At 41.3% G+C, this 27,987-nt stretch overlaps 1 protein-coding gene across 1 annotated transcript in view; it reads left to right on the top strand.

Annotated features, from left to right (window-relative positions):
- CRYBG3 (crystallin beta-gamma domain containing 3) overlaps nucleotides 1-27,987 on the top strand; it is a 118,577-nt gene that overhangs the window by 71,067 nt on the left and 19,523 nt on the right. The window contains exons 11-17 of the mRNA XM_040980602.1: nucleotides 1,344-1,474; nucleotides 5,039-5,165; nucleotides 16,694-16,836; nucleotides 16,946-17,072; nucleotides 17,884-17,916; nucleotides 22,867-22,976; nucleotides 25,783-25,909. Coding sequence (XP_040836536.1) covers nucleotides 1,344-1,474; nucleotides 5,039-5,165; nucleotides 16,694-16,836; nucleotides 16,946-17,072; nucleotides 17,884-17,916; nucleotides 22,867-22,976; nucleotides 25,783-25,909 — 798 coding nt within the window. The remainder of the gene's footprint in view (nucleotides 1-1,343; nucleotides 1,475-5,038; nucleotides 5,166-16,693; nucleotides 16,837-16,945; nucleotides 17,073-17,883; nucleotides 17,917-22,866; nucleotides 22,977-25,782; nucleotides 25,910-27,987) is intronic.

Here is a 27,987-nt window from a genome sequence, read left to right as displayed (position 1 = left end):
CTCTGCCTGTCCAAAGAGAGCGTAGGCAATAGCAGTGTTTCTCCAAAGGAAACGTCAAGGCATTGGCTGGGACAATATGCTCCTTGATCACCCCCATAGGCCTTGGCCTGTGTGCCAGATGATCCACAGCCACTGCTGGAAGGCAGGTGACCTGCTGGGGGTGATGGCAGAAGAGGAAGAAGAGAAAAGGTGGAGAGGGACCTATTTGCCATCCACTGCAAAGCCAACCCCCACTGTTCAAGAGCCTGCCTGTGGCATGGACCTGCCCTGTCCTGTCAGGGCTGGCTCAACTCAAGTCCCTTCCCCGGTGCATGTTGGACAACCCTGACTTAGGATGTCTCCACCGTCTGCAAATATAGCTTTGCAGCTCACTGAGAGGTGCTAGGAGAAACTGCAGATATGTTAAGTTCTGAAGCCCCACAGCAGCATGGCAAGTATAAACCGTGAAAAAAGTTAAATGAGACTCAGAACTTTCCTGGAAACAATCAACAGAAACAGAATGCTTGAGTGAAATTTAAGAAGCAACAATGGTCAAGGAGGAAGGCAACTTTCATAACCTGATGTCTGTGGGAGCAGAACATGGAGTTGAGGACCAAACAGGCTGGAAGGGCAAAAAACAACGTCATGGAATTAAAACAGGAAGTATGCTTGCTGCAGGTGTTTCAGCACTTGGACTTGGCCAAATAGGCCAGGCCAGGCTGTGTCACTCCGCCATTCTTACCATGGTGGAGCAGAACACAGAGTTGGCCTTGCCCATCCCATGCATGGTCATGAACAGTGCTTATATATCCATAAAACAACTGGCTTCTGGATTCAAGGCTTTGACACTTGTGACTGAAACCAGTAGAGAGAATTTCAGAAATTAAGGATGAGAAGGAAACCTTTGAGAACCAACACCTGTATGGTCTCCATACCCACAGAGGAGGACTTGAAAGAAACTCTTGGCTCCTGGCTTTGGTCTGGCCCAGCCTTGGCTGTGTAGCAATTTGGGGAGAAAAATGAGCCATAGATGATCTTTCTGTTTTTCCCTTCACCACTGTCTCCTCCTCCTCTCCCCTTCCCCCTTTTTCTCTCCCTTCTTTCTCCCTCTCCTACCATCAGCTATAATCCAATTTGTCCCAAGAGGTGGTCCTCAAATTTTGGTGACCATAGCTGTATAGTTACGCCAATGTGTTAATTTGAGAGAAACATACTATTAAGATCTTCTACCTTTATGGTGATTAAAAACATACATTCCTTGTTAGTATCAGATACTGCTATAAGCACAAATATTGTGGTTGTTACTGTTACTGCAGTAATATGTATCCTAAAATATGAACATGTTAGTTTTTTATAATTTTCAGGTTATTATTTATGAAAAACCTCACTTCCATGGAAAATACAAAGAATTTAGTGAACACATAGATTCTATCCCCAATTTTTTAAAAGATGATGACTTTCATGGAATTGGATCAATTCGTGTCATCGGTGGAGTGTGAGTATTGTATTTTCAATATTTTATTTAATAGTATATTTTTTAAGATAAGCAGGAAAATGCAATTGGTAGAACAAAAAACAGTCTTTTCAATCTAAAAATGTATATCCTTTCTGTAATTTAATAGGACATAAAAATATTGGTTACTGTTGGCTTTCTCTGAACTCTTGTTGGGATCAAAGTGAGATGGACTGAATGTGGAATAGTTTCTAAAGCTTCAACACTTAGTATTTCTAAGCACAATGTGGAATGCAAGAGTCACAGAACAAAGTTATTTTTTCACAGATTATGAGTGTAGGTGTCTAGCTTTTATCTTCTGTTCTGCTGACCTTAGTTAATTACATACTGAGGATCTCGGTGTAATAAACCCTCCCTCATGCAAGGAGGATTGTGGGTTCTGTGTTTCCAAAGCCAAGGGCTTTTGACTCTGGTTGCCTTTCCCCTCTGCTGTTGAAGAGTGCTTTCTAGAACTCTGGGCGTGAACATGCGTGTGATAGCCTGCTACCCCTTGAGCTCAGCACTAACTGGAGGCAGAAGTCCTGTAGAATCTGTAGGTCAGCTGGGATATATCTTCGTATTCATATGCTGGAAGGTAAAAGTGCATAGAAGAAACTTGCCTTATGGCTTATCTAACTTTGTCAACCTGGTGCTGGACTCCCCCTAGAAAAATGCATCATTTCATTGTTGAGACTTTGCTTGTTTTGGGAAGTTTGGGTCACTGTATCCTAAGCATCACTATCTCTTGGTGTTCGCTGTTGCATTTTACAGCTTGTTTATACTAGTCTACCAAGGGCATTGCTAAAACTTAATATTCATGGCTGTTGAATGATTTGCCTGAAGTCACTAAAGGGTCTGTATTTAGAACTTAGACTGGGCAGTGTGTGACAATAAATGATTTGACAGCTATGCCAGCATAAAGTTGAGAGACTATAGGATAATACATAAGGACATGACCTCAAAGACTGATCCAACATATTGGCAATCATTTAATTCCTTGTCCTTGAATTTTAGAAAGAAAATATTTGGAGAACTAGAAGAAAAACCTGGTTTGAATAAACACATTTTTTGTGTGTGTTTGTTTCGTTCTCTGGCTTGTGGACACACATGCTTGTTGTTAACCCTGTTGGAAAATTCTTTGCTTTTCACTCTCCTTTGAGATAAAAATGTTTTTCCTATTAACTACATTAATTTAAAACTAGTCTTCTGCTTCCTGGAAAATTGTCAGCTAACAAACATGGAGTGTGATGCACATTGTTTTTCTCAAGATTTTTACAGCAATTTTATGTAAATCACAAGCAAATGTGATCTGACCGTAATATAGCACACACGGTTTTGGTTTTATGTGACAATAGCAGGAAAAAAAATGTAATGAATGCAATGTCCCCATTTAGGAATGAATTGCTGACTTCATTATTTTTTACCATTTCTACTCTTTTTTATTTTGTTCACTGTCTTTTTTCATCCCTTTCTCATTCTACAGATTCTGGGAAAAAGTGAAATTGATGTCTCTTAAATTTTCTCAAATAACATGTACATTTAAATATCCAAAGTTAATATATAAGTTGAATGTCAAAACAATCTATTAATATCTTACAAGGCTTTTGAACTGCCATTAAGTAATAGGTATATTAATTGTAATTTATCTTATTAAATCATAATTGAAAGCATGTTTTAGCATATTTTATGAAAGAAAGCTTAGAATTTTGTGAATTGGGGCAGGTACAGTGGTTCAACAGACTAATTCTCCTCATGCAGTACCAGCATCTTAGCTTACAACCCAGCTGCTCCACTTCTGATCCAACTCCCTGCTTATGGCTTAGAAAAGCAACGGAGGATGGCCCAATTTCTTGGGTCCTTGTACTCATGTGGAAAACCCAGAAGAAGGTCCTGGCTTCAGATCAGTTTAGCTCTGGCTGTTGTGGCCATATGGAAAGTGAACCAGGGGCATGGAAGATCTTTGTCTCCCCTCTCTATAAATCTTTCTAGTAAATAAATAAATAAATTTAATAAATAAATAAATAAATCTTTACATCATTTTTTAAAATTTTTGTGAATTGTGAATTTTATTTCTAGATAGCTTAATAAATGAACAGTGTTGGTCTCTTTACATATTACAAATGGATTAAGATGTTTTCTTATGTAGAAGATTGTTTCCATGCATGTGAACGTCCCTTTCCCCTGACCTTACCGTATATATACTTACAGAAAACAAGGAGAGGCTCGTGATTATTGAGCACCCTATAAAAGCAAGTCTTTCGAACATTTTTGTCTCTTTGCAACTCTGGTTAGGGTAGAGTGAGTAGAAACAATAGTAGGCATCCCTCGTAGGCTTCATTTCTGTCAGGCTTCCAGAGTAGGGAAGTCCCAGCTCTGGAGCTCAGAATAAGCATCCTTGGATGTCTCACTCACTCAGCAATATGGTTGAGCCAAGTATACTACATCAGTGTGTTTTCTAAAGCATTTTGGGCTACATTTCATTAGATACTATGAATTACTTCACTAAAAAAAAAAAAAAAAAAAAAAACAACGTTGAGTTGGGGGGCCAGTGTTGTGGTACAGTGAGTAGAGCTGCCTCCTGTGATGCCAGCACCCCATTTGGGTTCCAGTTCATGGCCTGGCTGCTCCACTTCCCATCAGCTCTCTGTTACTGGCCTGGGAAAGCAGTGGAAGATATCCCAAAGATTTGAGCTTGTAAAAGAACTAGATGAAGCTCCTGGCTGAGGCTGGCTGTTAGAGTCATCCGGGAAATGAACCAACAGATGGAATATCTCTCTCCCTCTCTCTCTCTCTCTCTTTTTTTTCTTTATTTCAAAATAAATCTTTCTTTAAAAAATACGTTTCATGGGAGGGCGGACGGGTTAACAGTGAATGGTGTTCATCAGCATTCTGTACTGAGAGTTTTAGATTAGAAGTCAAGGAACTTTGTTCCTGGAAAACACCGAGCCACAATGCTTCCTGTTTCCATAAGCACTACTGATGGAATGGTGGGGCCAGAATTTCCACTCAGGAGTATTTGTCGACATCTTTGTGTACATTTAGGGCCCGGGGGCTGCCACCAGCTACGTCACATTGCCCAGTTGCTTGTTATTGAACTCTACTTTTCTTTGATCTGAAGCTTGATGAGAAGTTTGCCTGATTTAAACCCCAAATAGTTTTCAATACGGTAGTCATTTTGTGGCTCCGGAAACTTTAATCAGCAAAATGAGAATGTGGGCTGTAACTTTTCTCAATTTCAGTATGTACTTTCTGTTTTTCTTTTTCTCTACTTGGGAAACTATTCTCTGTGTACATTGGGGTGTCTCGAGTCATTCCATAGACATGTCGGAACATTGTTCCATTTCTGTAGTTGAACTTCTGTTGAGTTTAGTTAAACTGTGAAAGTCATTGATCTGTGAAGCATAAGCCCTTTGTACATCTGTCAGTAAGAAGATAGTGATTAGGTTGTTTTTTTTTTTTAAATACAGAGATGAATGTGCTTTATCGTGGTTTTTTTCCTGTTAGCTTTTTGATTAGAACTTGATGTTAATTATAACTGATTAAATTGACTCTCCTCTGTATTTCTAGGTGGGTTGCCTATGAAAAAGAACATTTTAAAGGCCAACAGTTCCTGCTTGAAGAAGGAGACTTTGAAGACAATAGTACCTATGGGGCACTAAGCACTCCCATCTTGTCTTTCCGGTACTTGCAAGCTGTGAGTTAGCTTCCATATCTTTAATTTTCTACGTGTGTTATCTGTTCATGAAAATTGGGCATGATTACTGGTGAAATATGAGAGCTTATAAGATATTTCTAATGTTGGAGTGCCTACTCTCTGCTTCTGCCAGGGCTGGTGGAGTGCACCTGGGGACATGTGCACTCGCTTGGGTCCAGAGGGCAGAGGGAATAGGGTCCTAGGTTGGCATGCTGGTATTGTGTACTAGTGGACCAGACTCAATAACTCATGTACATGCTTGGGTCTTGGGCGGGCAGGCAGACAGGTGGGCCAGACCACAGGCCAGTATGCTAGCATGCGCTTGGGGACTCATGCACATGCTTAGGTCCTAAGCAGGTGGAGGGGTAGTGTCCCAGGCCAGGTTGCTGGCATGGCATGCTGATGACCTGGGTCAGGGGACCCATGTATACGCCAGGTCAATATACCACCCTGTCTCAAGACCAGGCTGTGAAACCCATCTGTTTTGGGGTATGAATGTTTTTAGAATGCTCAGAGAAGTGGAGATAAATAGGAGTGGGGACCACTGAGGGAATATGTTACAGGAGTGAAATGCCTTCCGGGGAAATTTAAACTGATCAGTCCATTGTACTTGCAGGTAAATGATGGGGCTGAGACCAAGTGGTTTGGAGGAGGGAAACTCAAGGGCCTTTCTGGGTCAGAACAATGCACAAGCCACATGGGAGACCTGAGCTAGGCTAGGTAGCATTGACCACCACTGACCAATCTGGGGACAGATTGCTGTGGGGGATATGTGAGCTCACCCATATTGGACTGCAATACCTTCTGGTTTGCTCAAAAGCTGGATGTGGCAAAAGTGCAAGCTAGTAATTACCATAGAACTCACGAACACTCATGGGAACTGAGGTTGAGAACAGGCCAGGCTGATCCAGCCTGCAACACCTACAGGTGCACCTGCACCCAAGAATTGAATATGGAGTGGGCCAAGCTGCAACATCCACCAGCACATACCAAGGCCAAGACTGGGGGGGGTGGCAAAATGGGTCAGGAAAGGGCCTAGCACCTGCTAGTACTTATAAGATCTGAATCTGGGGATGGACTGGTTGGAGAACTTGAGAAACTCCCCTTGGCCTTTAGCTTCCACTGTTAAGCACATGAGTCAGGCCTGGGTGTTGGTCAAGCCAGGCAAGGCGAGTCCACTTGTAGGCAGGTGTGTAAGGTGGCTCAATGTGGGGCGTATTGGCCAGAGCCAGACCAAACCATGGGACACTGGCATGTGTAGGCCATGCTGAGCAGGGCTAGGCTATCACATCTATTGGTTTGCATGATAGCCAGGGATGGGGAAGGCTGGGAATGGCTAGGCTGTAGCACCCAGTGGCAGGGAATGGGGACAGGCCAGACTAGGACAAACTGCAAGCATCCAGTGGCAAAGGCTAAGACAGGATGGTTATGTTGGGCTGGGCAGAGCAACCATTGGTCTGTGCAAAATCTGAGAGTAGGCCTGGCCATGGAGCTAAGGGCATGCCCCTGCTGGGCTGTGGTTCCCACTGGTTAGAGCTGGAATGGGGGTAGTAGACTGACCAGGGCTGCAGTATCCCTTGGCATGGGTGTGGACTGGGTAAGTAAGGGTGTACTAGAGTGGGCCAGATTCCAGCACCCATTGGTGCCTACAAGATCCAGAATGGGTGTAGGACAGACTGGGCTAGGTCTCAGCAGCTGCTGAACCATGTGAGAGCCAGGTCTAGGGGTGTGCCAGGTGAGACTGGGCTGTAGTAATCATTGTTAAGAGTTGGGTTGGGTGTAGGACAGTGAATGCTAGCCCATGCCCATCCCGGCATATGAATGTCTGTGAATGCCAGGACAGGGTGTGGGCCAAATCAGGTTGGGCCAAGCACCCTGATGTGAACAAGATCTATGACTTGGAGGTAGCTTGATAGAGAGGCCTGGGGAACTCCTCTGGATATGGTTCCTTCTGGCATGTGCAAAAACCAAGGCTGAGAACAACCCACCCAAGACCAGGTTACAATACCTGCTGGCATACAAGTGAGTCTGGGTACAGGTCTGGCTGCAGGCTAGGCTTGGCCAATTCACATTACCCACTGAAAGATGTGAGAACCAGGACAGGGGGCAGGGCAGGGCGGGGCAGGTTTGGCTACAACATCAGTCAGTTCATCTTAGGGCCAGGACTGGAGGCTAGCTAGGCTAAGCTAGACTGTAGCACACACCAGCATGAGCTGGAACTGGAGGGCAGGCCAGATAGAGCCAGGCTGTAGCACTCACTGATGGATGCCGAGGTGAGCTGAGCCATACCAGACTGGACCACATCACCAACCAGTACCCATTAGCACATATAAGACTCCAGGGGGCTATGCGTTCATGCCCAGTTAAGGGTGCTGTGGGGCCTCCCCTGCAGGACTACTGTTCCCTCTAGTGAGCATGAGGGATGGGACTTGGGGCAGACCAGGCTGGGCAGGATTGCAAAACCCATTGGCCTACATGTGAGCAGGGTCAGGGGAGAGCCAGGCTGGGTTAAGCAACCATATGCACTCTGACATGAGCCAGACTAAGTACAGACTGGAGGCAAGTCTTGTCAGGCTAGACCACAATACCATTTGGAAAGTGCAATATTTGGGGCTGTGAGTGTGCCTAGTGGGAATCCCTCTGATGGATTGTAGCTCCTATGGGTTAGCATGAGAACTAGGACTGGGGGCAGTTCTGGCTGGGCAGGTGGTAGCACTTCCAGCATTAAATGTGAGCTCAATAGTGGGGTTGGTTGAGCTGAGCTAAGCTGCAGCACCCATCACTGTATAGAAGAGCTGAATTGGATGCGGGATAGACTGACTTGGTCTGCTGCACATGCTGATGTGTAGGAACCAGGGCTGGGCTGGGGGCAGGATAGGTGTTGGTTATTGGGGGTTGTTCCTATTAGGCTGTAGTTTTCACTGGTGTACATGAAGGGAGAGTATGTGGTAGGCAGGGTTAAGCTGGGCCACAGCATCATTGCTTTGCATTTGAGATGGGGCTGAGAACAAACCTGACCAGGCAAGTGTGTGTGTGTGTGTGTGTGTGTGTAAAATCACAGGATCTATGGTCTAACTATGGAGTGCAGGTGTCAGAACTGGGACTCCTCAGTTGCTGAAGCTGGTGCAGTGAACAGCATGCTCAGATGGGGCCATGACAGTTCATTGAGGCCTGCAGAGGAAGTCTAGTGCCATGGCAGAGGATGGAAGGCAAAACAAATTGGACCTCTCTCCCAGCCAAGTTTAACAGCAAGTATCTGAGTATCTGGGCAAATTGAGATTCTGGAGTGGACTATGTCAACCAATTGACTTTAGAAGAATTTCCTCAACCTTGGAGCAATGAAATCAATAGCACCTCAGAATTACTGAAAACACTTAAGCAGTACCCTCAGACTATGCTTTACAAAGGGGACCCTGGCATGACACCAAGTGGCAGTCCTCCATCCCAGGGTGCTGATACAGTTAGGCTCTTGGGAGCAGCCCTCTCCTCATCTCTCCTTATTTCCACCAGATACAGGAAGGAAAAAAAAAAACATTGTTTCATCTACTTCCCCCCATTCTTCAATTATTCCCACCCTAATCAATGGTCCTTAAGGGCATACATCCTTCTCAACTATGTAAACCATCAAAACTAAAATAGATTTCTTATAAAAAATGTTTCTAACATTTGAAAGCATTAAACCTTATGGCTTCTATAACTTGACTGTTTTGTTAACTGTCATCCTTGTTATAGAATATTCTGTACATTTTTGATCAATTCAGATGGTCTCAACATTTCAAGTTTGGTGTGCTTGATTATGATTGGATTAAGTGCAAGGTGCTCACAGTGCCCAGCAAGCATTGTTAGCAGGTTATCCCGCTTGAAGTAGAGTGAGAGATTTAAGAGATGGAGTTTCAAGAAAGAGTTAACCAAGTGGAAAATATCTAGGACAGGGTGAAAGGGAAAAGTAAGCACTTTTTAGAAAGAGATTAACACATGCTAATGTGTAAAGTAAACTTTGTAAGCCATTGGTTCGTAGAGGGGGAGGGGTACTAGAGGTTGATTTTATGCCTACAGGGGCAGTTAAATGTGTCTTGGGAAAGTTTAGATTGTCCTGTGGGATGGGAGGCATGAGGGATGGAAATGATGGCTGGATGGAGGTTGGAGTGACACACCCAGTGACTAGAGGGCATAGATGCTGTTAACCTCTACCATGGGGCAGACAGTTTCTAAAGGTAAGTATAAAGTTCAAAATGTTAGTAGTGCAGAAATGGACAAACTTAATGAGTCAGTGTAATAGTGCTATGTTTGGAGAAATGTAGCTAAGAAATAGTATTGGTGGGCGGTGGTGGGGGTACAGGGGCCCCAGAAACAGTCTGGAGCCACATAATGAGTGTGTCCCAGGATAAGTTGAAAGAGGTCAGAGTTTTTCTCGACAGTAAGTCAGTGATGGACTTATGCCTAGTGAACATGACTAAATCAACGGCTTAGAAAGATCTCTTTAGTGACTGTATTGATAAATGATAAAGTGAAGTAGATAAAGCTGGCAGTGAAAGGACTCCAGATGAAAACTCGTGGAGGCATGATTTTAGAGAGTTCTGAAGACATGAGACCTGGACCAGGTTGAAGCTGGAAACCAGGAACTAAATCCAGGTTTCCCATGCTGATACTGTGGATCCACCCACTTGGGCCATCACCTTCTGCCTCCCAGGGAGCCAGACCTGGGTCATGAACCCAGGTGCTCTAACAAGGGATGCAGATTTCCCAACCAGCGTCTTAACTGCTATTCAAATACTTTCCTTCCTAAGTTCCTACCCAGAGTGCTATCTCATCCTTAACCTTTCACCTCCCTTCCTATCGTTCACTTCATGCCGCTGATTGATAGTCACCAAAAATAGCTAGCTAAGCCATTAATCTGACCAGGTTCACTAGCTCTCAAATCTATCAGTGGCTCACTGTCAACTAAAACAAACTAACAGCAGCAACAAACCTGAATTACTTCACGTGCTATGTGGACATTCGTTAGTGAATACTTAACATGCCCTAAACTTTTTAGATACTCCCTTACAGCAGCTGAGGAACTGAGCAGTTAGGTACTGTGCGTGTGTGGAGCTGAGATCTGAGGATAGGTGTATTCTAGAACCCATCTTATTTTTATCCTTTTTTGTTGTTGTTGTTCCAAATGCCTATTGAACTGAAAAAGCACCAAAGCAGGAAAAAACTGAATTTCATTTGGCTGCAGGCTTATTAGCATTTCATTTATAACTGTTACTGTAGGATCACATTGTTGGCAGGACACAAATACACATATCTAAAATGAATATGTATGTGATTTTCCAGCTTACCTATTTATACTTTAAATACATGTTCATTGAAATAGTTTCAGATGCAGTGTAGTGAAAGTGATCTATATTTAAACAACATGAAATTCCTGTATGGGAGTATGTGAACATTTGTGGAGGGCCAGCACTGTGGCAGAGAAATCAAGCTGTTGCTTTCAATGCCAGCTGCCCCTGTTGCAGGCATTTGGGAAGTGAACCAGAGGCTGCAGGATCGCTTTTTCTCCCTCCCTGTCTGTAACTTTGTAATTCATGTACATAAAATAAGTATTTTTAAAGGTATCTTTATTTTTTTTAAAAAAATGGTAGGAAAATGTAAGTAGAAGATAAATTTATTTTAATGCCAAGAATTTTTGAAATCCTTGTGTAGTTATTTCACACTGCATATTTTCCACTAACTTTTTTGAGGATCCCTCTTACATATCATGACAATATTTTGGAATTTGCTTACAAAGTTACGCTTTGCAAAATTATATAAGCCCCAGACACAGCATGTGGTTGGCAAGTTCTTAAAGTATTGTGACTGTGATATACCTGCTTAAGGTGATAGAGCTGACGTGGGCCATCTCTGCGATGCCCCATATGGGTCTTTTCTCTGGGAAAGAGTGAACTACACATCTATAATCTCAAAGTGTAATGTGAGATGAACAGGAGGACAGAAAGAAAAATCATACTGTAACGCAGTTCTAAGACATCCTGGCTTTAGTATACAGAACACAGTGGATATACTAAGGTCAAATACCGGCCATGTTCCTTGGGGAAAAAGTGATCTGAGTCCCAGAATGTTCTGGAGAGGACAACCAGAAATCTATTCCTATTTCCAAATGAGTCATTCAGATCTGTTGGCTTGATGACCCTTAAGAGAGAGAGGTTCGAAAAGAATATTTGGACTCCAGCAAATTTTTATTTCTTGGCGTCCTCAATAGAATTTTTTTGGTGTGCTTGCTTTTCATCAGTTTTATATCAGCTTAGCTTTGGGAGTTGTTTTTGTTATGATTTTCAGTCTTTGATACCAGGGCTCTGACACCAGATGATCTGCAAGCAAGACCACCCATTCTCCTGTGTTGCTGAGTACACCAGACCCCCATCGGAGTTCCATAAAACACTGTCCTCTGGAGCTTGCAGCGCAGAGCTCAGGGACCCAACCAACCGAGGCATTTTGTGAAATGTGAAAGTAATCAAATTATTGGTCCCTAAGACTTGTCTTTAGGCCTCCTAAAGTAGCTACTCTTAGTTTTCTCTAAAATAGGATGTGCTGTAGCTGAGAGTGTGACAAGCTGTCAAAGAGCCTTAAAAACATGAAGCATAATTTTTGAAGTTACTACAACGTTTTTCATTCTTCTGAAACAATGGAATTCCACATTTGGGACTTCTCAGTGTTGTTGAAAACCAGGATGACCACAACCTGATAACCTCTTTGTGACTCTCAGAGCATTTTGTGGTCACTTCAGAGAAGGGAGTTGAAATTTATTTTGGCTTTATAATATTTTCAATTTTGCATATTTAATGTTACTGCGTATGTGGCCTCTGGAGGCATAGTGCCGATCACATGATGCTGAACACATGAGCTGCCCCCTACTCCTAATCAGGGACTATTAGGTGAGGTAGGAAGTACAAATAGAGATGGACAATTCCAGAGTCCAAAGAGTGGTAGTGGAGAGATCCCTGTCATTGAAACTGCTGAAGAACGCCTCCCCTTGTGCTCCCTCTGTAGGACTAGACAAGGTCCCACCACAAATCCTCACAGGAGCACTGACCTGGTTAACTCTCCAGCACAGTGGCAGGGAGCAGAGGCAAGCCTCAATGCCTTGGGTGTTGGAGGCTTGTCAGTATATAACCAGGTCAGCTGATGGGCACTCAGGTTGTACCCATCTCTATACTCCAGTTGGGAAGCTTATTCTGGGGCTTTTAGAGGACATACAGGCTGTTAAACCTTGAATTATTCATCTGGAAAATGGTATTATGAAATGAATATGTGTATGTGCATGTATGTGAGATAGCTTTTCACTATTTTGAAGAATATATGTAATCTTTATGAATATAAATTGCTCAACCTTTAGTTTAAGAAACCTTTCTTAAAATGGGGCTTCAGGGTCAGGAAAATTGAGCAATATAACTCTTTTTCATATATTGCTAAATTACTTTCCAAAATAGTTATTCAATCTGTATTCTGCCAGAAATATTCTCTGATGAAACTGGATTATTTAGTTATTTTTAATTTTCTCCTTAATATTATTTACATAGTTGAGAGAGGTGCATGTGGTCCCTGATTAGGTGGGAAGGGTCGAGGTGTGGAGGAAGATGGAACGAATATTTTACTCCTTTTTACTTCCTGTCTTTTACTCTGTGCCTTCTTGGGGGCAAGGAGGAGGGAAGGAGGCCACTCCTTGCTGTCAAACTGTATCAGCACCCGGGGATGGGGATGGTCATTTGACAATGTTTTAGAGAACCTAGTGTGAGAAATAATGTTCCAAGGATGATACTTGAGTTGTTTTGTTAGTTCTGTGAAATTGTTGGCTTTGCAACGCTGGGGTTGAGAAAATCTTTGTAAGGTCTGTTGGCTGACAAAGTCTACCTTAGTGCATCCATTGGCCCAGGCCCTTGCTGCAAAGCGTGGCCAGGAGAGTTGTCCATCCTGTTCTGATTTCTATCCTCAAATGAGGCACTTGACACCATCTGCTGGTCTAGATATGCTGGCTGTTAGGTGCCCTGTGTGCATCCGGGCATGCTATCCACAACACAAGCATTAGCAACTGAGGAGGCTCAGTGTCGACACATGCACTCCAAGCTCGGACCATATATATTGTGACTTTGACCTGTGGCCAAGACTTAATTCCAGAGGTCTGGTTAGTAAGTCTTCCAGGAAAGCTCACCTGATCTCAGACTTGGACTCTTGTGTGTGCCAGCTTGTGCAGGGTCAGATTTAGTCTGTCACCTACAACAGCCAACTCACATACCGGTAAATACAGTGTCCTGCTCAATTCCACCCCAACCCTCTCTCATGTGAACTAATGGGTGCTGCAACTTAGCTCAGCCCAATCACCACAGGCCCAGTCTTCATGGACACCAGTGGGTGACATGGCCTAGTTGGAGTGATCCCAAACACACCCACCAGACCAGCTCCAGACCCAACCCCAGTGCTACAGCCTAGCCTGGCCCATCCAAACCATCTGGCTCTCCTGCACACCTATGGGTGTTGTGCCTTAGTTCATCCTTCCCCATCCTCAGACCCATTCCACACGTGCCACCTTATCCATCCTGGTCCACCCCAGTCCTAACTGTCATGCTGAGGAGGAAGAGTTGTAACCCAACTGGGGAATGCCTACAGTTCCCCTAAGAGGTCCATTTCCATCCCCAGATCTAGCGCCTGCCAAAGAGTACTATGGTCCAGCCTGACACAATTTACACCTAGTCTCGTTATTTGATATTGAGTGCTGTGATCTAGCCTGGCCACCTGCACCCATTCTGGCTCTTGCATGTGCCAGCAGGTGTAACAGCCTGGCCCTGCCTGTCCTGTCCCTAGATCCAGCTCACATGTCAGCCGATGGATGCTGTAGCACTGCCTGAACTAGACCGCCTTCACTCCCAGTTCTCACATTGACCTGTAGAAGCAGTATCCTAACACAGTGAGTCCCAAAAGTTCTTGTACCAGGCCCATTCCCAGGCTTTGGTCTTGCACATACTAGCAGGTACTATGGTTCAGTCTGCCATGATTCTCTCTCCATCTCAGATCTTGCCAATGAGTGTTGCAGTCTAGCCCACACTGCATCCTGGCTTTTGTGTGTCAGCAGGTGCTGCAGTATGGCCTGCCCCGGCCTGCTCCCAACCTGGTCCATTCGTGTGCTTGACAAGTGCTGCAGCCTTTCTTGGCCCACTCCCAGCCCCAACTCTTGTTTTTCCCAGAGAGAGCTGTGGCTTAGCAGCTGTGGCCTAGCAGCTGGCCTAATAGGGGAGCTTGAGGAACTCCCCTGCTAGGCCACAGCTCTCTCTGGGGAGAACAAGAGTTGGGGCTGGGAGTGGGCCAAGAAAATTAGGCCAGCTGCAAGCCCCAGATCTTACCCATGGCAGTAGGTGTTGTGTCCCTGCTTTGGCATGGTTCTCTCTCAATCCTGGCCTTTGCATGTACCAGCATGTGCTGCAGCCTGGAGCTACCTGGCCACCTCCTAGGCTCAGTTCCTGCGAGTGACAGTGAGTTCCATGGTCTAACTTGGCTTGGCCTGTCACCACCCCCAGCTCTTGTGCAAACCAGCAGATGGTGTAGTCCCACAGGAGGAAGTGCACAAATCCCCCACTGAATCTGCCCCCTAGATGTTCTCTGGTTTTCAGGATACTGTGGCCCAGCTTGACGTAGCCCACTCCCTTGCCCCAACATCTGCGGGTAGATGCTGAGTCCTAGCCCCGCCAGGCATGCCTCCCAGTCCCAGCTCTCATGTGTGCCAGCTGACTTCAGGTGATGCTGCTTAGTCCAACCTAGGTCTCTCACATGGCCTGACACAGACATGTCCTCCAGTATACGCTCTCTAAGCTACCCCATCTCAGCTCGCTCACCTGCTTGGCAAGTTCAGTGGTCCAGTCATTAAATCCCCACAAGTCACTTCTCCCCTGCCAAACATGCACTCAGCGACCACCACTCCGACACATCCACCTACTCCCTTCCCTGGGGAGTCAGTAACCCACTCATGGCACAGTGCTGTGTGGCATGCCTTGGACCAGGATGGTGTATCTTGGCCTCACACCCCTTACCTTCTGCCACCTGCTGGCACTCAAAGCTCCCCACATAGGCAGTTGTGCTGATACACTGGTTTAGTTAACACAGATTTGACCTTAACCAGGTCCAAAATGCCTGCTAACTATTGGCTGTTTTTCTCCAAGCAGTGTAACATTTGCAACCTCGGCAGCTGCCTACAACTGAGTATTTTTATTTATTTATTTATTTTTACAATTTATTAGAAAGTGAAACGGGACAGATAAAAAGCTCCCATCCCTGGTTTACTCTCTGGATACACAAAGGGACTCGCAGGTGGAGGTGATAGTGGGATCTAGGGTCTTCTGTGTGAGTGGCGGGAGCCCAATTAATTACCTATGCATCACTGAATCACCACTGACTCTTGGGATATGCTTGGCAGGAAACTGGACTCAGAGGCTGGAGCTAGCAATCAAATCCACGTACACCGACATAGGACTTGGGAATCGTACTCAACATCTTAACCACTAGGCCAAATGCCTTCTCCAGAAACTGCATATTTATTCTTAAAAAGACGAAATTCCATCTCATAATTTTAATTTGTATTTAATTTACTAGTAAAACTGGAGATTCACTTTTTGTGTGTGTGTGAATTGCCTGTCTTTTGCTGGTTTATCTGTCAGATATATTGAGAGTTTTTCTAAGATAGCTTTATTATCAATATGCTACCTAACTTAATTTTTTTCTGGTAACCTATTCTCATTTTGCTGTTTCAGAAAAAAAAAAGTTTAAATATTTAATTAATTACTTTCTGCTCTTAAAAGAATGACAAAGAGAGAGCTATTCTATCTTCTGGCTCACTACTCAAATTGTTGTAATAGCCAGGGTTGGGCTAGGCTGAAGCCAGGAGCATGGAACTCTCTGGGTCTCCCACATTAACGTCAGGGACCTTAACACAGGAGCCAGTTTCTGCTGCCTTCCAACATGCATGAACTGGAGGCTGGGTTGTAAGCGTAGCTAAGACACCAACCATGCACTCTGATACAGGGTGCAGGTTTCCAGGTGCCTCCTGAACCACATTGCCTGTCCCTAATAAACCATTTTCAAGTGAATTTTATCTGGGTTTTAGTTTCAGTTTATAAGTTATCTCCTACATTGTCTGTCATACATTATTTAGACACTTTATTTCATGTAAGATTTGATCTTATGCACAGGTGAGACGTCAGTTTTCTTTCCAAGTAGTATTACATGGGATAGCCAGTAAGTCCCAGTGGTTTTCCAATTTTTTAACCAATTTTCAATGATAAAAATCACTTCCTGATTAAAGGAAATTCAGGCTAATTTTTTTTGGGGGGGGCGTGGTTAAACTGTTTAGGATTGATGATTAAAACTTATTTTTCCTATAACTTAAAACCTTTCTAGCATTATATGTGTGAGAATTATCCCAGGACTGCTTTATCTTGTGTTCAAACATGGCAGTGCATAAAAGCAAAAGACATGTTCTCTTATACTTTTTCTCTTTTTAGAATTTTATAGAATCTTTCATCACACTGTTTGATTCTGACCTAGAAAGTGGGAAGTTTATTGACATTACAAATCAGGAAATTCCTGACTTAGAAGAAATTGGCTTTGGCAGTGAAACAAGATCCATTCATGTTAAAAGTGGAGTGTAAGTTGGCCTCTGCTCTAATAACCTTGAGAAACTGGTGTTTATAATTCTAATTGCTTGATTGTACCTCTGTTGTTTTTTCTCTACCCCCCTCCCACCTTCCCTACAGATGGGTTGCCTACCAGCAGAAATTTTTTTGTGGGGAACAATACATTTTAGAGAAAGGCAAATACAAATGCTTTTTTGACTGGGGAGGATCCAGTAATACAATCCTGTCAATACGACCTGTCCAGCTGGTGAGTGAAATATTAAGATAGCAAATATCTGTGACATGTAAGTGTGTGAGTGTGGAAGAGCTGTTTTGGAAGTAAAGGTGTTTAATCATGCGTCTATGTATAAAACAGAAAATGAATTATCTTACAGACTTTAGTAGACTCCATAGAGAGGTAGTATGGATATTAACACATGATTGAAATGATACTGTAATTTATTCACTCAACAACTTTTATGTAGTGTCTCTGATGTATCTATTCTGCTCATCACTGGAGATAAAAGATAAGACTGCCCTGATGAGTCTCATCTTGAGGGGATGATAAATCTATATGCAATTAATGATGGTGTGTCTAATGAAAAGGAAGTGTGCAGGCAGCAGTGTGGAGTCAGGGAAAGTGGTAGGTCTGGGGAGCTGGGGAGAATCAGAATTTACTCAGTGATATTTTAAGGGTTTAAAAGGAATATTTTACAAGGAGAAAAACCATTCCACAAGGAGAGGGTAATCTTGTGTGAAAAGTTACAAAGTTGTAGCAAATTTGGATAGCACATTAGCTACAGAACAGTAAGAGTGCAGGTGAAATAATGATCACAAATTCTCACTTTCAAAAGGGTCATTGAGGCACATTTTCATTCAGCCACTCTTCAAACTGAGTTACAAACACTAGAATTATTATAAGAAAATCCTGTTATTTTTTGAAGGGCATAGTTCAGTTATCTGGTACTGTGCTCAAAGCATTCAGAATTTACCTTTCAAAGGATTATTTTCAAAACATCTGAAAAGCTAGCCAAGATTATATGATGACAATGTTTAAAGTATTTTAATGTATTTTGCAGGAACCACTTGGGATAAATGAACCTCCACATTTGGTATGTTGGAAATAGTTTTTAATTTATCATTTTTAAATGGTTTACTAACAATGTTCATTCCCTTTCTCCCACATTTTTTCCTTTCCCTCGGATAGCTTTTATGGTAGATTGAGCACAAGAGTGTCCACCTTTGTTATTGCCACGCGGTTCCTTTTGTGTTACCACGATGGAGTTGCACCTATGACCAATTAAGATCATTTTGAAACTGAGCCACTCTTTCTGATGGACAACTCTTTTCTTTCTTTGATAGTACAGTTGCCTATGTCTGGAAGAGGAAATAGCATGGAGTAGTCAGTGACTTTATCTGGTTATTTAACTGTGATTTCTAATACCTTCATCAAAATAAGTGCAGTTGGTGAAGTAGGAATGCTGCTTTTTCCCTTGCAGTGTGTAAGTAGTTTGAAGGGCAGCGAGCCATCCTTGGAGCCTCACGTTTGTTTCTCCATTGAGGGCCAGATATTGTGCCTATTTTATGCTGCTGTTCCTTCTGTATTGTCACTAATAATTCCATCTTTCAGTAAGTGCCATATTACACAGTTAGAGGTAGCAAAAATTAGACATACTCTAGTGCTTGACATTAATTGACAATCAGATATTCAGGCTTTTTAATCAAAGAAAGACAAATCATGTTATGATCAGTAAAGCCATACCATGAAAAGGGAATAGAAGATATTGTCTTTTCTAGTTCCTTTTGAATAACACATTCATAAAAATCACTGTCAGAAATCCAAGTATAGTGGTTAATTGTAAATATTTGGCATCTACTACCTTTACATAACTGACTTTCTTTCCTGAGTGTGTATGTGTTTTCATTCTCCTGTCAGTGTTTATGGTTCTCAGATCCACTGTGATTAACTGTGTTTCAGTTCACAAGGCTTTGAGGTTTTAGTTTTGATTAGTTCAGGCCTGTTGGAAACATTTCCTTTCTGAATATAATTGAGTTGTTGTATTTAGAGATATTTCCTGCCAGGTCTTTATTTTGATTTTTGGAAACTCCCCATTGTGGATTTTTACAAGAACTTTGGAACATGTCTCAAAATAACAGGAGTAGATAAAAGAGTTAAAGGAGAATAATTTCAACTGCACACTTTCTGAGCTTAAAGAACAGTTGAAAAGTCCCATTCTTTTTAGCTCTGGCTCTCTGGGTCTCTCAGCCTCCTTCTTCCTGTTTTTTGATTTCCTTGTTTGGGGCAGATTGTGAAAGGATTTTCTTGATAGTATTTCCAGTCCAACTTGAAAGGGCAGGAAGCAGCAGTAAGACGCCCAGCAACAAGTCCCTGCCTCACTTTGCTGGATTTGCCTCATTTACTGCCTTGTCACCTGCATGCTTCTGACAGGTTTATGATAAGTTGAAATTTAATTACAAACGTGACACACCCTTTTAGTTTACCCAGTGTCAAGGCTCTTGTTATTTCCAGTGGACCTCGCTTTGGGGAGTTCTTATTTGTACTTGGCTAAATGTAAGCAGAGGTGTGTTGGCAGATAGCCTGTTGTCCCATTCAGGAACTAGCAAGTGCTTTCTCCTTCTCAGTTAGCTGTGCCAGCCCAACAGACTGCTTTACTCACATGGGGCGTTCATGTTCCCTGTGTGTGAAGAATAGCAGTTGAAGCCAGGAAGTTTGTATGCTGATGATTTTCAGGAGAACCCCCCAGAGTGAAAAATCCAGAATATAGGTGTGTCTGAAGGTGACTACACAGTGTGAGAGTTGCAGTAAAGAAACTATTGCTGGTTCTTCTATAAACAGCTTAGAAAAGTATGTCTTGCGATTCTGAAAGAACACAGTCCTTTGTCAAGGAGATGGTTTCTCATCAAAACTAGAAATGTCACTAAGTCTCATCACCAACTCAGGAAAGACTGGGTCTTTATAGGTTTCATCATTAGCAGGTGGGAGCTTTTTAAAAATTTTCCCCTCAGGCAAAACAGAAGATAGACAGAAGGCAAATTGTCTTAATATTGTCATCATCATCATCATCATCATCATCATCATCATCTCTCTCTCTCATAATAAGTTTTGAATATTTACTAAATAAGTTTTGGAAAAGTGAATTCAGTTTTCAGGGGGAGATTTGACTAAGGCAGTCTCCTCTAGAAACTCTGAGCAGTTTCCATCTTTGACCCAGTGAAATACCCCATGTAACTAGAATCTTTTTCAAATACATTTGCAAATATAATGGAAAGTTTAGATTTCCTTAAGTGCTCAGACTCTCTTCCATTTTATATACAGTCCCAAGTAAGGGAAGCAAATGGCTCTTTTCTTATATTGGGTAATTTAGCCACTTTGGATTCTGCGGTGATCAAAGGTGTGTAGTTATGGTCAACGTATGAGGTTAATAAAATTACTTTTAGGCAAAGGTTAGTAAGATCCAAGAGGAATAGAAAGAAAACACTTTGTGCATGTGTGTGATGCTGTGATCAGATCTGCAGTGTAGCATACAGAAATAGGAAGAACTGTTTAAGAAAGCCTCCTTTGATCAGAGAAATAAAATTATTGTTGGATTTGTAACTGCCATGAAAAGTACATAATACTGCATTGTGAGGAAGGTGTGATGTAATAGGAAATGGAAACAAGGCCTTTCTTTGTTTAACAACCCTCATTTTTGTATGGGGGACAGCCAAAGAATTAGAGAAGGGGAAAGAAGGTTTCTCGTAGAAATTATTTTAGTATTGGGGTAAATAAAATCATATTAAAAGATGATGGAATAAATTTTTGAACCCAGCTTGTGTGTTTCGTCAGTAATTAAATTCTTGGCCTTTTAGTTTTTGTCATGTCAGGTTAAATACCCATAGTCACATTTTATTTATGTTTAATATAAGTGAAAATTGCATAGTAAAAAGCATTTGTACAATATCATTAGAAAGCTTATTTCAGCCTCAAAGGGGAATTCTAAGACACGTGGAAAGTTACATTACAAATTGCTTTGGGATTAAGTCACACCAGGGGTGGATGCAGTTTAAAAAAATATTCATTTCTTGTTCATTTGATTCTTGGCCTAGGCTCTCAGCAACCTGAGTTAATATGTATAATTTTTTTCTCCATTTAATATGGACGGGAAAAATAGCATAATGATTTACCTGTTCCTCCAAAAACGTAATTTTACCTAGGCACTGTCATTTAATTGTATCCATAGTAAAAACCACAATGTAATAATTACTAAGAATAGGGCTGGTTTCTATGTGAACCATCCTCAGAACATTGTTATGAAAATTGTTCTATCTTGATGCATTTACAAGGTTGTCAGAATGATGTGTTACTTTTCTGGGTGCTAATTTTGGGTGAACCATATACTGTATGTCACTTTGGGGGTAAGTAGGTAGAAGTAAAACTCAGATAAATTAATTGAAATCAGGTTTCTAAAGTTTTGGCAAAGACTAACTCAGCAAATTAAATTCTTGTTTGCATATGTATGAATTTTAATTATTTATCTGAAGACATACTAAAAGACATGGCCAGTGTGTATACTTATGTGAGATAATGCTAAATCTGCATTGTCAGTGGTGCAGAATTGGATGTTTTAGAGAAATGGTAAAATGTTGAAGTATAAATCTTAGACTCAGCTGTATAAAATTAAGTAATTCAACCAACTGGGAGTACAAGTGTGAGAAAACAGCTGTGGTCTGTGTTCTGATATGGCTGTTCTTAATATTACTCTGAATTAAGATAACACTTACATGCGCCAGGTTTTGCTCCATTTGTAGAGGCTAGAAGTGATGAACTCTGTAGTTTCAGGTCTTAGAAACTTTCACGTTAGAATGTGTGATTCTGTCTTGATTCTGGACTTAGTCCTGCCGGCCTCTCTGTGCACCCACGGGGCTGTCACAGGGGCTTCCTGGATCACATCTGAAGGCAGAGTCCTCTGGTGTTTCAATGGGCCAGCTACAGTGTGATTGTATAATAGAAGTCGATTCTTTCACCTCTCTGATTTTAGTTAATCTTTGATATCACGCCAAAGTCAGAGCAAAATCAGAGTCAGGCAACAATTTTATCACTAAGACAACTTGGGGAACTGAAGGAGATGAACATCACTACTCAAAGGCATTGATTGTTCTCAGTGACAGCTCTGCCTCAGAGAGGCCGGAGCTGAAGCTCATTCACTATGCGCTCTTAGCCATAGCCAGCCTGTCAGTGCAAGGTGGACCTCTGGGCTGTGTTGTTTCAAGTCTCCAGTGTATAATGAAATGCTTATGTAGGTAATTAATTTTTTCTATTAGAAGTTTCTTGTTTCCGAGGCCACTGGAGTTGTGCATTATTATTTGACTAATCTAAAGGGAATTATGGTTCAGATTTTCTGGATTTTTCTTGGTAAGAAGGACTACAGTAGAACCATGGCTGCACATAACTGTAAGCTGTACATTGAAGGTGTTGTTATCAGAAAACTGAAGCCTGGAAGCTGAAAGACATGACACACGCATGTTTTCCTCTTCGTCATAACTCTGCCTCTAATCCCGCTGTTAGGGTCTCCTCTACCCCCTGCTGCTACTCTTATAGACCTGCATGCTCACTTACGGGCATGCACGCATGCTTTTGTTTTCTGATCCTAACTGGGGATCAGAAAGACTTTGGGACAGAAAAGTGACATCATCTGTCCCCCAAACAAATCCAGATCTTTTTTGGTATTTAGCACTAGATTGCTTTTTTCTTTATGCGTCTCATTTCACCAGAGTGGATAAAGAACGTTTGACACAATGGGCAAGGGCCACCTTCACTGGAAAAGTGATGCTGATTGACTCTGATAGGTAGAATTGTTTTGTGGGACTCTGTGTCCACAATGTGGTACAAGACCTGGATAAAAATGGTAAACAAATGGTGACTTCCTCTCTTGGAAAGAACAATATGACTTTAAGAATAACTTTTGATAATAGATAAAAACATAAGTTCAGCACTTTGCATGCCTGTGATGGCAAAAAATTGATGTTTTTTTTTTCTAATAACCATTGTGTCATTCCTGCAGCTCAAAGCATTCAGTAAACCAGGATTCCAAGGTGAATGTATAGATATTACAAATGAAATTTCTGATATGACTTCATTCACACCGTGTTCTTTCAAAGTTCTTCGGGGTTGGTAAGTATGTTTAGTAAGCTTTCTACTGTTACATATTAACTAAATTTAAATTTACAGAGTCATCTTTTCTATTTTGCATACAGAGTGAGTCTAAAAAATTCTGTTCCATTGGCCAATGACTAACTTGCCTCTTATTAATTTTGATGAATTTATATTTGATTCGTGGAATACAGAAACATGCAAGGCTAATTAATCAACGTTGGGATCCTTTTGATGCTTTTCTTCTCATTGCTATCTTTGATTATTTTGTAAATATTTCGAATGTTCATATTTTATATTAGTATAGAAGGCCATAAAGACTGCTATTTTTGCACATGTAAAACATATTACTTCTAAATTTTTAAAACTTTGTTTCAAGTACTCATTATCCCATTTCACAAAGGAGGAAATAAGGTTCAGTGTTAGGACTTCCTACATTTACAAGCAAAATGTAAAAAAAAAATTTTTTTTGTTTTGTTTTACTTTAAATACTGTATTTTTACAACTATAACCATATATGGAATCTTTTTTTACATGTATAGGCAACTGTATGAGATTTTGAAGACTAAACTATATACTATAGTTATTTTTAAATTGAGGTAAACATAACAAACTTTACAGACTTAACAATTTTTAAGTATGCATTTCTGTGGGTTAACTATGTATCGAATGTAATAACCTCGCAAAATATCCCTTTTTCCTTCAGAGTATCTTATTTTAGCCATCTCCTTGTTCTCTTGAATCAATAGATAATATAAACTCACGTTTTTTCACTTGGGGAACTTCAGGCTTCTGATTACTCTATTGTATAATTCCCAGTGTTTACCACAAAGCAATAATGGCCCATTTTTTGTCCCAACATACAATTTAATACTTTTACTAATCTGCTATAATTTCTGCAGTCATTCTCTATTTCCAGTAGACCAAGTTCAAACTTTTGTTTCAGCCTTTAGCATCAGCTCGTCTCACAATCCTGTCCATTCTCTGTCTTTGTATTGTTCCTTGTTTTCCCCCTGTCAACATCTACTTAATTATGTGTTTCCTCACTGTCTTCTGCACTTTGCCATTGCGTCACAGGGCAGTCATAGATGATAGGCAGATAAGCAGCCATGACTGTGTTCCAGTAGCACTTTATGGACTTTGAAATTCAAATTATATCTAATAGTTACATGTCATGAAATAGTCTTTTAAATTAAAAAAAGCATTTAAATATGTAAAAGCCACTCTTGACTTGGGCCGTATGGAAATGGGCAGTGAGGCCAGTTTGGCCCACCAGCAGTATTTTACTAACCTTGCTCTATACCAAGCTAACTCTAACCAGCAATGCTATTTATTTTGACCTATGCACTACAGTAAAAAAAAAATTGGGGGTCAATACTTATATGTAAGCTATATTGCAGAAGAATTTTTTTTTTTACTTTATCTTTAAAAAACAAACTAGAGGATTTGACGATTTGGAAAAGTATTTCATCTTTGGCAGTCATTTCTGGTATGCAATAGATGGCAAATGTCCTCACCAGTGTAGCACAACCACCATTATACGCAGTTTGTGGGCTCTTCTGCTTTGAGCCTCCTTGTATTCTTATTTTTATATTTTTATGAAAGAATATAATTTTGTGATATTAGCATGTATAAAATAAGTTAAATAGGTTATCTGCATCTCTTTAGAAAGAAGTAAATAAGGTACCTAGGAACTGAAATGATTTTGTTAGTATTATTTAGCTGGATTTCTGTTCCACTAAAAGAAAATAGCTTATAAAATATTTTTTGTTTTTTTGAAAAAGAGAAACATTGAGCATTTTCTGGAAGCAGACATTTCCTGACCTGAATTTTAGGACACGTTAGTCAGACCCAGTTCTTCATGTAAGAAACATACAATGACAGTTGAATAAAGAATGTCAGAGTCCTAACGATTGTGTAAGTGCCTGGAAGGCCTCAGAGAGCTTAGTCTCCTCACTCCAGCTGTGTAACCTTGAGCAAATCGGGTCAACTCTGAGCCTCAGCTTCCTCCTCTGGAAAAAAGGAATAATAACAGTATCTACCTCAAAGAATTATTAGAAGGACTAAATAAAGAAACACTTGACTCCATGCCTGGCGTATTGAAAATGCTTCTTACACAGAAGAGGTGACAGGACATAATACATAATGTCACAGAGCATGTACGTCTCTGGTTACCCAGTTATCCTGGTCATATGAACGGCTGGAACCTAAACACACCCACATTTAAATAGCCAGTTCATTTCTCCCTTAGGTCTTCTTTTCAGAAGGGCATGTCTTAACTGGGCCTTTGATGATTACTGTATTGAAGATAGCTCAGTTTTGAAGGTTACAAAAATTTCTATTAACAATTGAACAAGTGACAGATTTTGTATACCTGTGTGAGTTTACAAATGTAGCCTCTCTAACCACCAAGCTGAATACAAACAAAAGTTTCAACGTTCTTGAAAAGAACTTCTAATCTGTACAAGTACTCATCAGTCACCACAATTTGATCCTAGTACTTGAAGGAACTTAATATCTCTAGTTAGAAGCAATGTCTTATTTCAAATTTCATCTCTTTAGCTTAACTGTTAGGGGAACGTTGGACATCTAACTTTTCAGATTCTTAGCTTTGCTGCCCATGAAATTATGGATATGTTCAATAATAGCGTTGCTCATGACACGTGAAATAATACCAATCAGCTAATGACAGTCATAGCTTAAAAAAAAATGTGCTATTAAGCACCATGGCTTCAATGTCCTATCCCTACCCAAATTCTATAGCATTGGCCAATTTACACCTGCTAGCTGAATGAAATTTACTGAGCATCACGTACTCATCTTGTAGTTGGCTCCTGTGTTACCAAGAGGACGTTTGTGATCATCAGTGTGTGTTGGAAGAAGGTCTCTATGCTGACCTTACCGCCTGCGGGTGCCCAACCTCAAAAGTCAAATCCCTCAAGCCCGTTGACTACGTAAGTACGTTGCAAATGAATCTTTTTGACACCTTTTTTCTTGTCCGGTTTCACCATGGATGTCAGTGTGAAGCTGGAAGAAGCAATACAAAATAAATAATCAGAATTTCAAAATATTAGAATAAATGTACTTGCTGGTTATAAAATTAAGGTTCACTCTTGAAATCTGACCAGAATGTAATAATTACATTTTGGTCTTGGCAGAAGTGCATAACTCAGAACTAAGGCTACTTTGATTTGAGCTTATATGCTTTAAGTTTGATACTTGAACTAGTTTGGGTAACACTGGCAAAATGAGTTGGTTTCTTCATGTGGAGCAAATAATAGTAAGGCTGCTCATTAATATTAAATGATATGATGCTTGTAAAATACCTAATGCATGATGAATGCTGTATTCAATGTTAGCTATTAGTTCCATGGATGTTATTGTTTTAGCTACTAAAATATTAAAAATAGTGGCCTGGGGCTGGCATATATAGCATTGAGTTAAGCCATCATCTGCAGTGCTGGCATCTCATGGGTGCTGGTTTGACTCTCAGCTGCTCTGCTTCTGATCTACTCTGTGATGATACACCTGGGAAAGCAACAGAAGATGGCCCGGGTGCTTGGAACCCTGCACCCATGTGGGTGATCTGAAAGAAGCTCTGGGTTCCTGGTTTTGGCCAGGTCCAACCATGGTTGTGGTGGCCATTTAGGGAGTGAACTACTGGCTGGAAAATCTCTATTTCTCCATTTCTCTGTGTAACTACATTTCAGATAAAATAAATTTGAAAAAAAAAATAGTATTAACCTGATCACCTTATTATTCTGTTAGGCAAGTCACATGTGATTTGCTGCTGCGGTTTATGTGTTACTTTAAAGCATGGATTCCTGCTGATGCTGAGTGTTGAGTCTTTGAAGAACCAGGGCTTTTCTGCCTGTGTGTACACAATTATCTGGGTCACTGCAGAGCCCGTTTATGGAGTAAATGGCCCTCTTTTGCAACAAATGTACTGAGAGTTTGAGTAACACAGGAATACTGTTCTGGGGGATTAGTTCCAGGCCCCTGGTGGTATATTTGAGGAAAGGGAAGTCGCGAGAATCCAGGATGTTTTTGTGATGCCCAGTTAGGCTGAATCTCAAAGGCCATGCTTGGCTCCAAGGCTTAAGCTGCACGCAGGGGAGTGACTCAGGCCTTTCGCCCAGAGCTGACTCCTGAGTTAATGGTCATCCTGAGGATCTTTGATCTCAGCCTCAGCAGTGTCATCCTGTTTCACAAGGCATTCCTGGATAGAGTATTCTGGGCATCAGACTAAGAATAGAGTCTTGGCCCAAGAATTATAGTATTAATAGTCCCTGGTCTCTGAGTGGCCCAGTAGATGCCAACTGGAAAGAATAAGTAGCTGGTGATGCTGTTTATCTACTAGGAAAACTGGTTTGAAAAAAGAGTGTGCTCTTGACGGTTTCTGCAGGTTTAGATAATACTAAAAAACAAAAAGCATAAGAAAGTGTCTACATTTACCAGGAAATGAATTTTATTAGCAGGTTTTATTCATCATATCATTAGGTGGGCACTTACTTGATATTAACTAACAGCAAATTATAGAGTTGCAAGCTATGAAATTACCATCTTGAAAGGATTTTTTGCTGAACTCTTAATTCAGAGAACTAAACCAACTAAATGTCTGGGGACAACATTATAGAAATGGGGTCAAAATTAATGAGTATTACTACTTTTCTTTGAAGAGTCACAGTTCTTCAACATTCATGAGATGAAAAATGAATAATTAAAATTTAAATTAAAATGTACAGAGAAGTATTTATGTTATTATGTGCGGTTGCATGTCTCTGGTTACATATCCAGGCACTGTACATTGAAGTGCCAGATGGGAAGCACTTTGCTCCTAGATCCTGCTGAAGTATGTATTCAGATTTGAAAAGGCAACATACTAACTTCCCTAATGCTTATCCTCATATGTACTTTAAATTGTTGAAAGCTCTTTAATGAAGATATCTTAGGGTGTCAGGTTGGTGTTGCAATGCAGTGTGAAATGAGGTTGGGTATCAAGCAAAGTTCCATGGATGGACCATAAAGGGCC

Source organism: Ochotona curzoniae, unplaced genomic scaffold (assembly GCF_017591425.1).
Source record: "Ochotona curzoniae isolate NIBS_2020 unplaced genomic scaffold, NIBS_Ocur_1.0 contig_3498, whole genome shotgun sequence".
Lineage (NCBI taxonomy): Eukaryota > Metazoa > Chordata > Mammalia > Lagomorpha > Ochotonidae > Ochotona > Ochotona curzoniae.
This window is presented reverse-complemented; position numbering and strand designations above follow the sequence as displayed.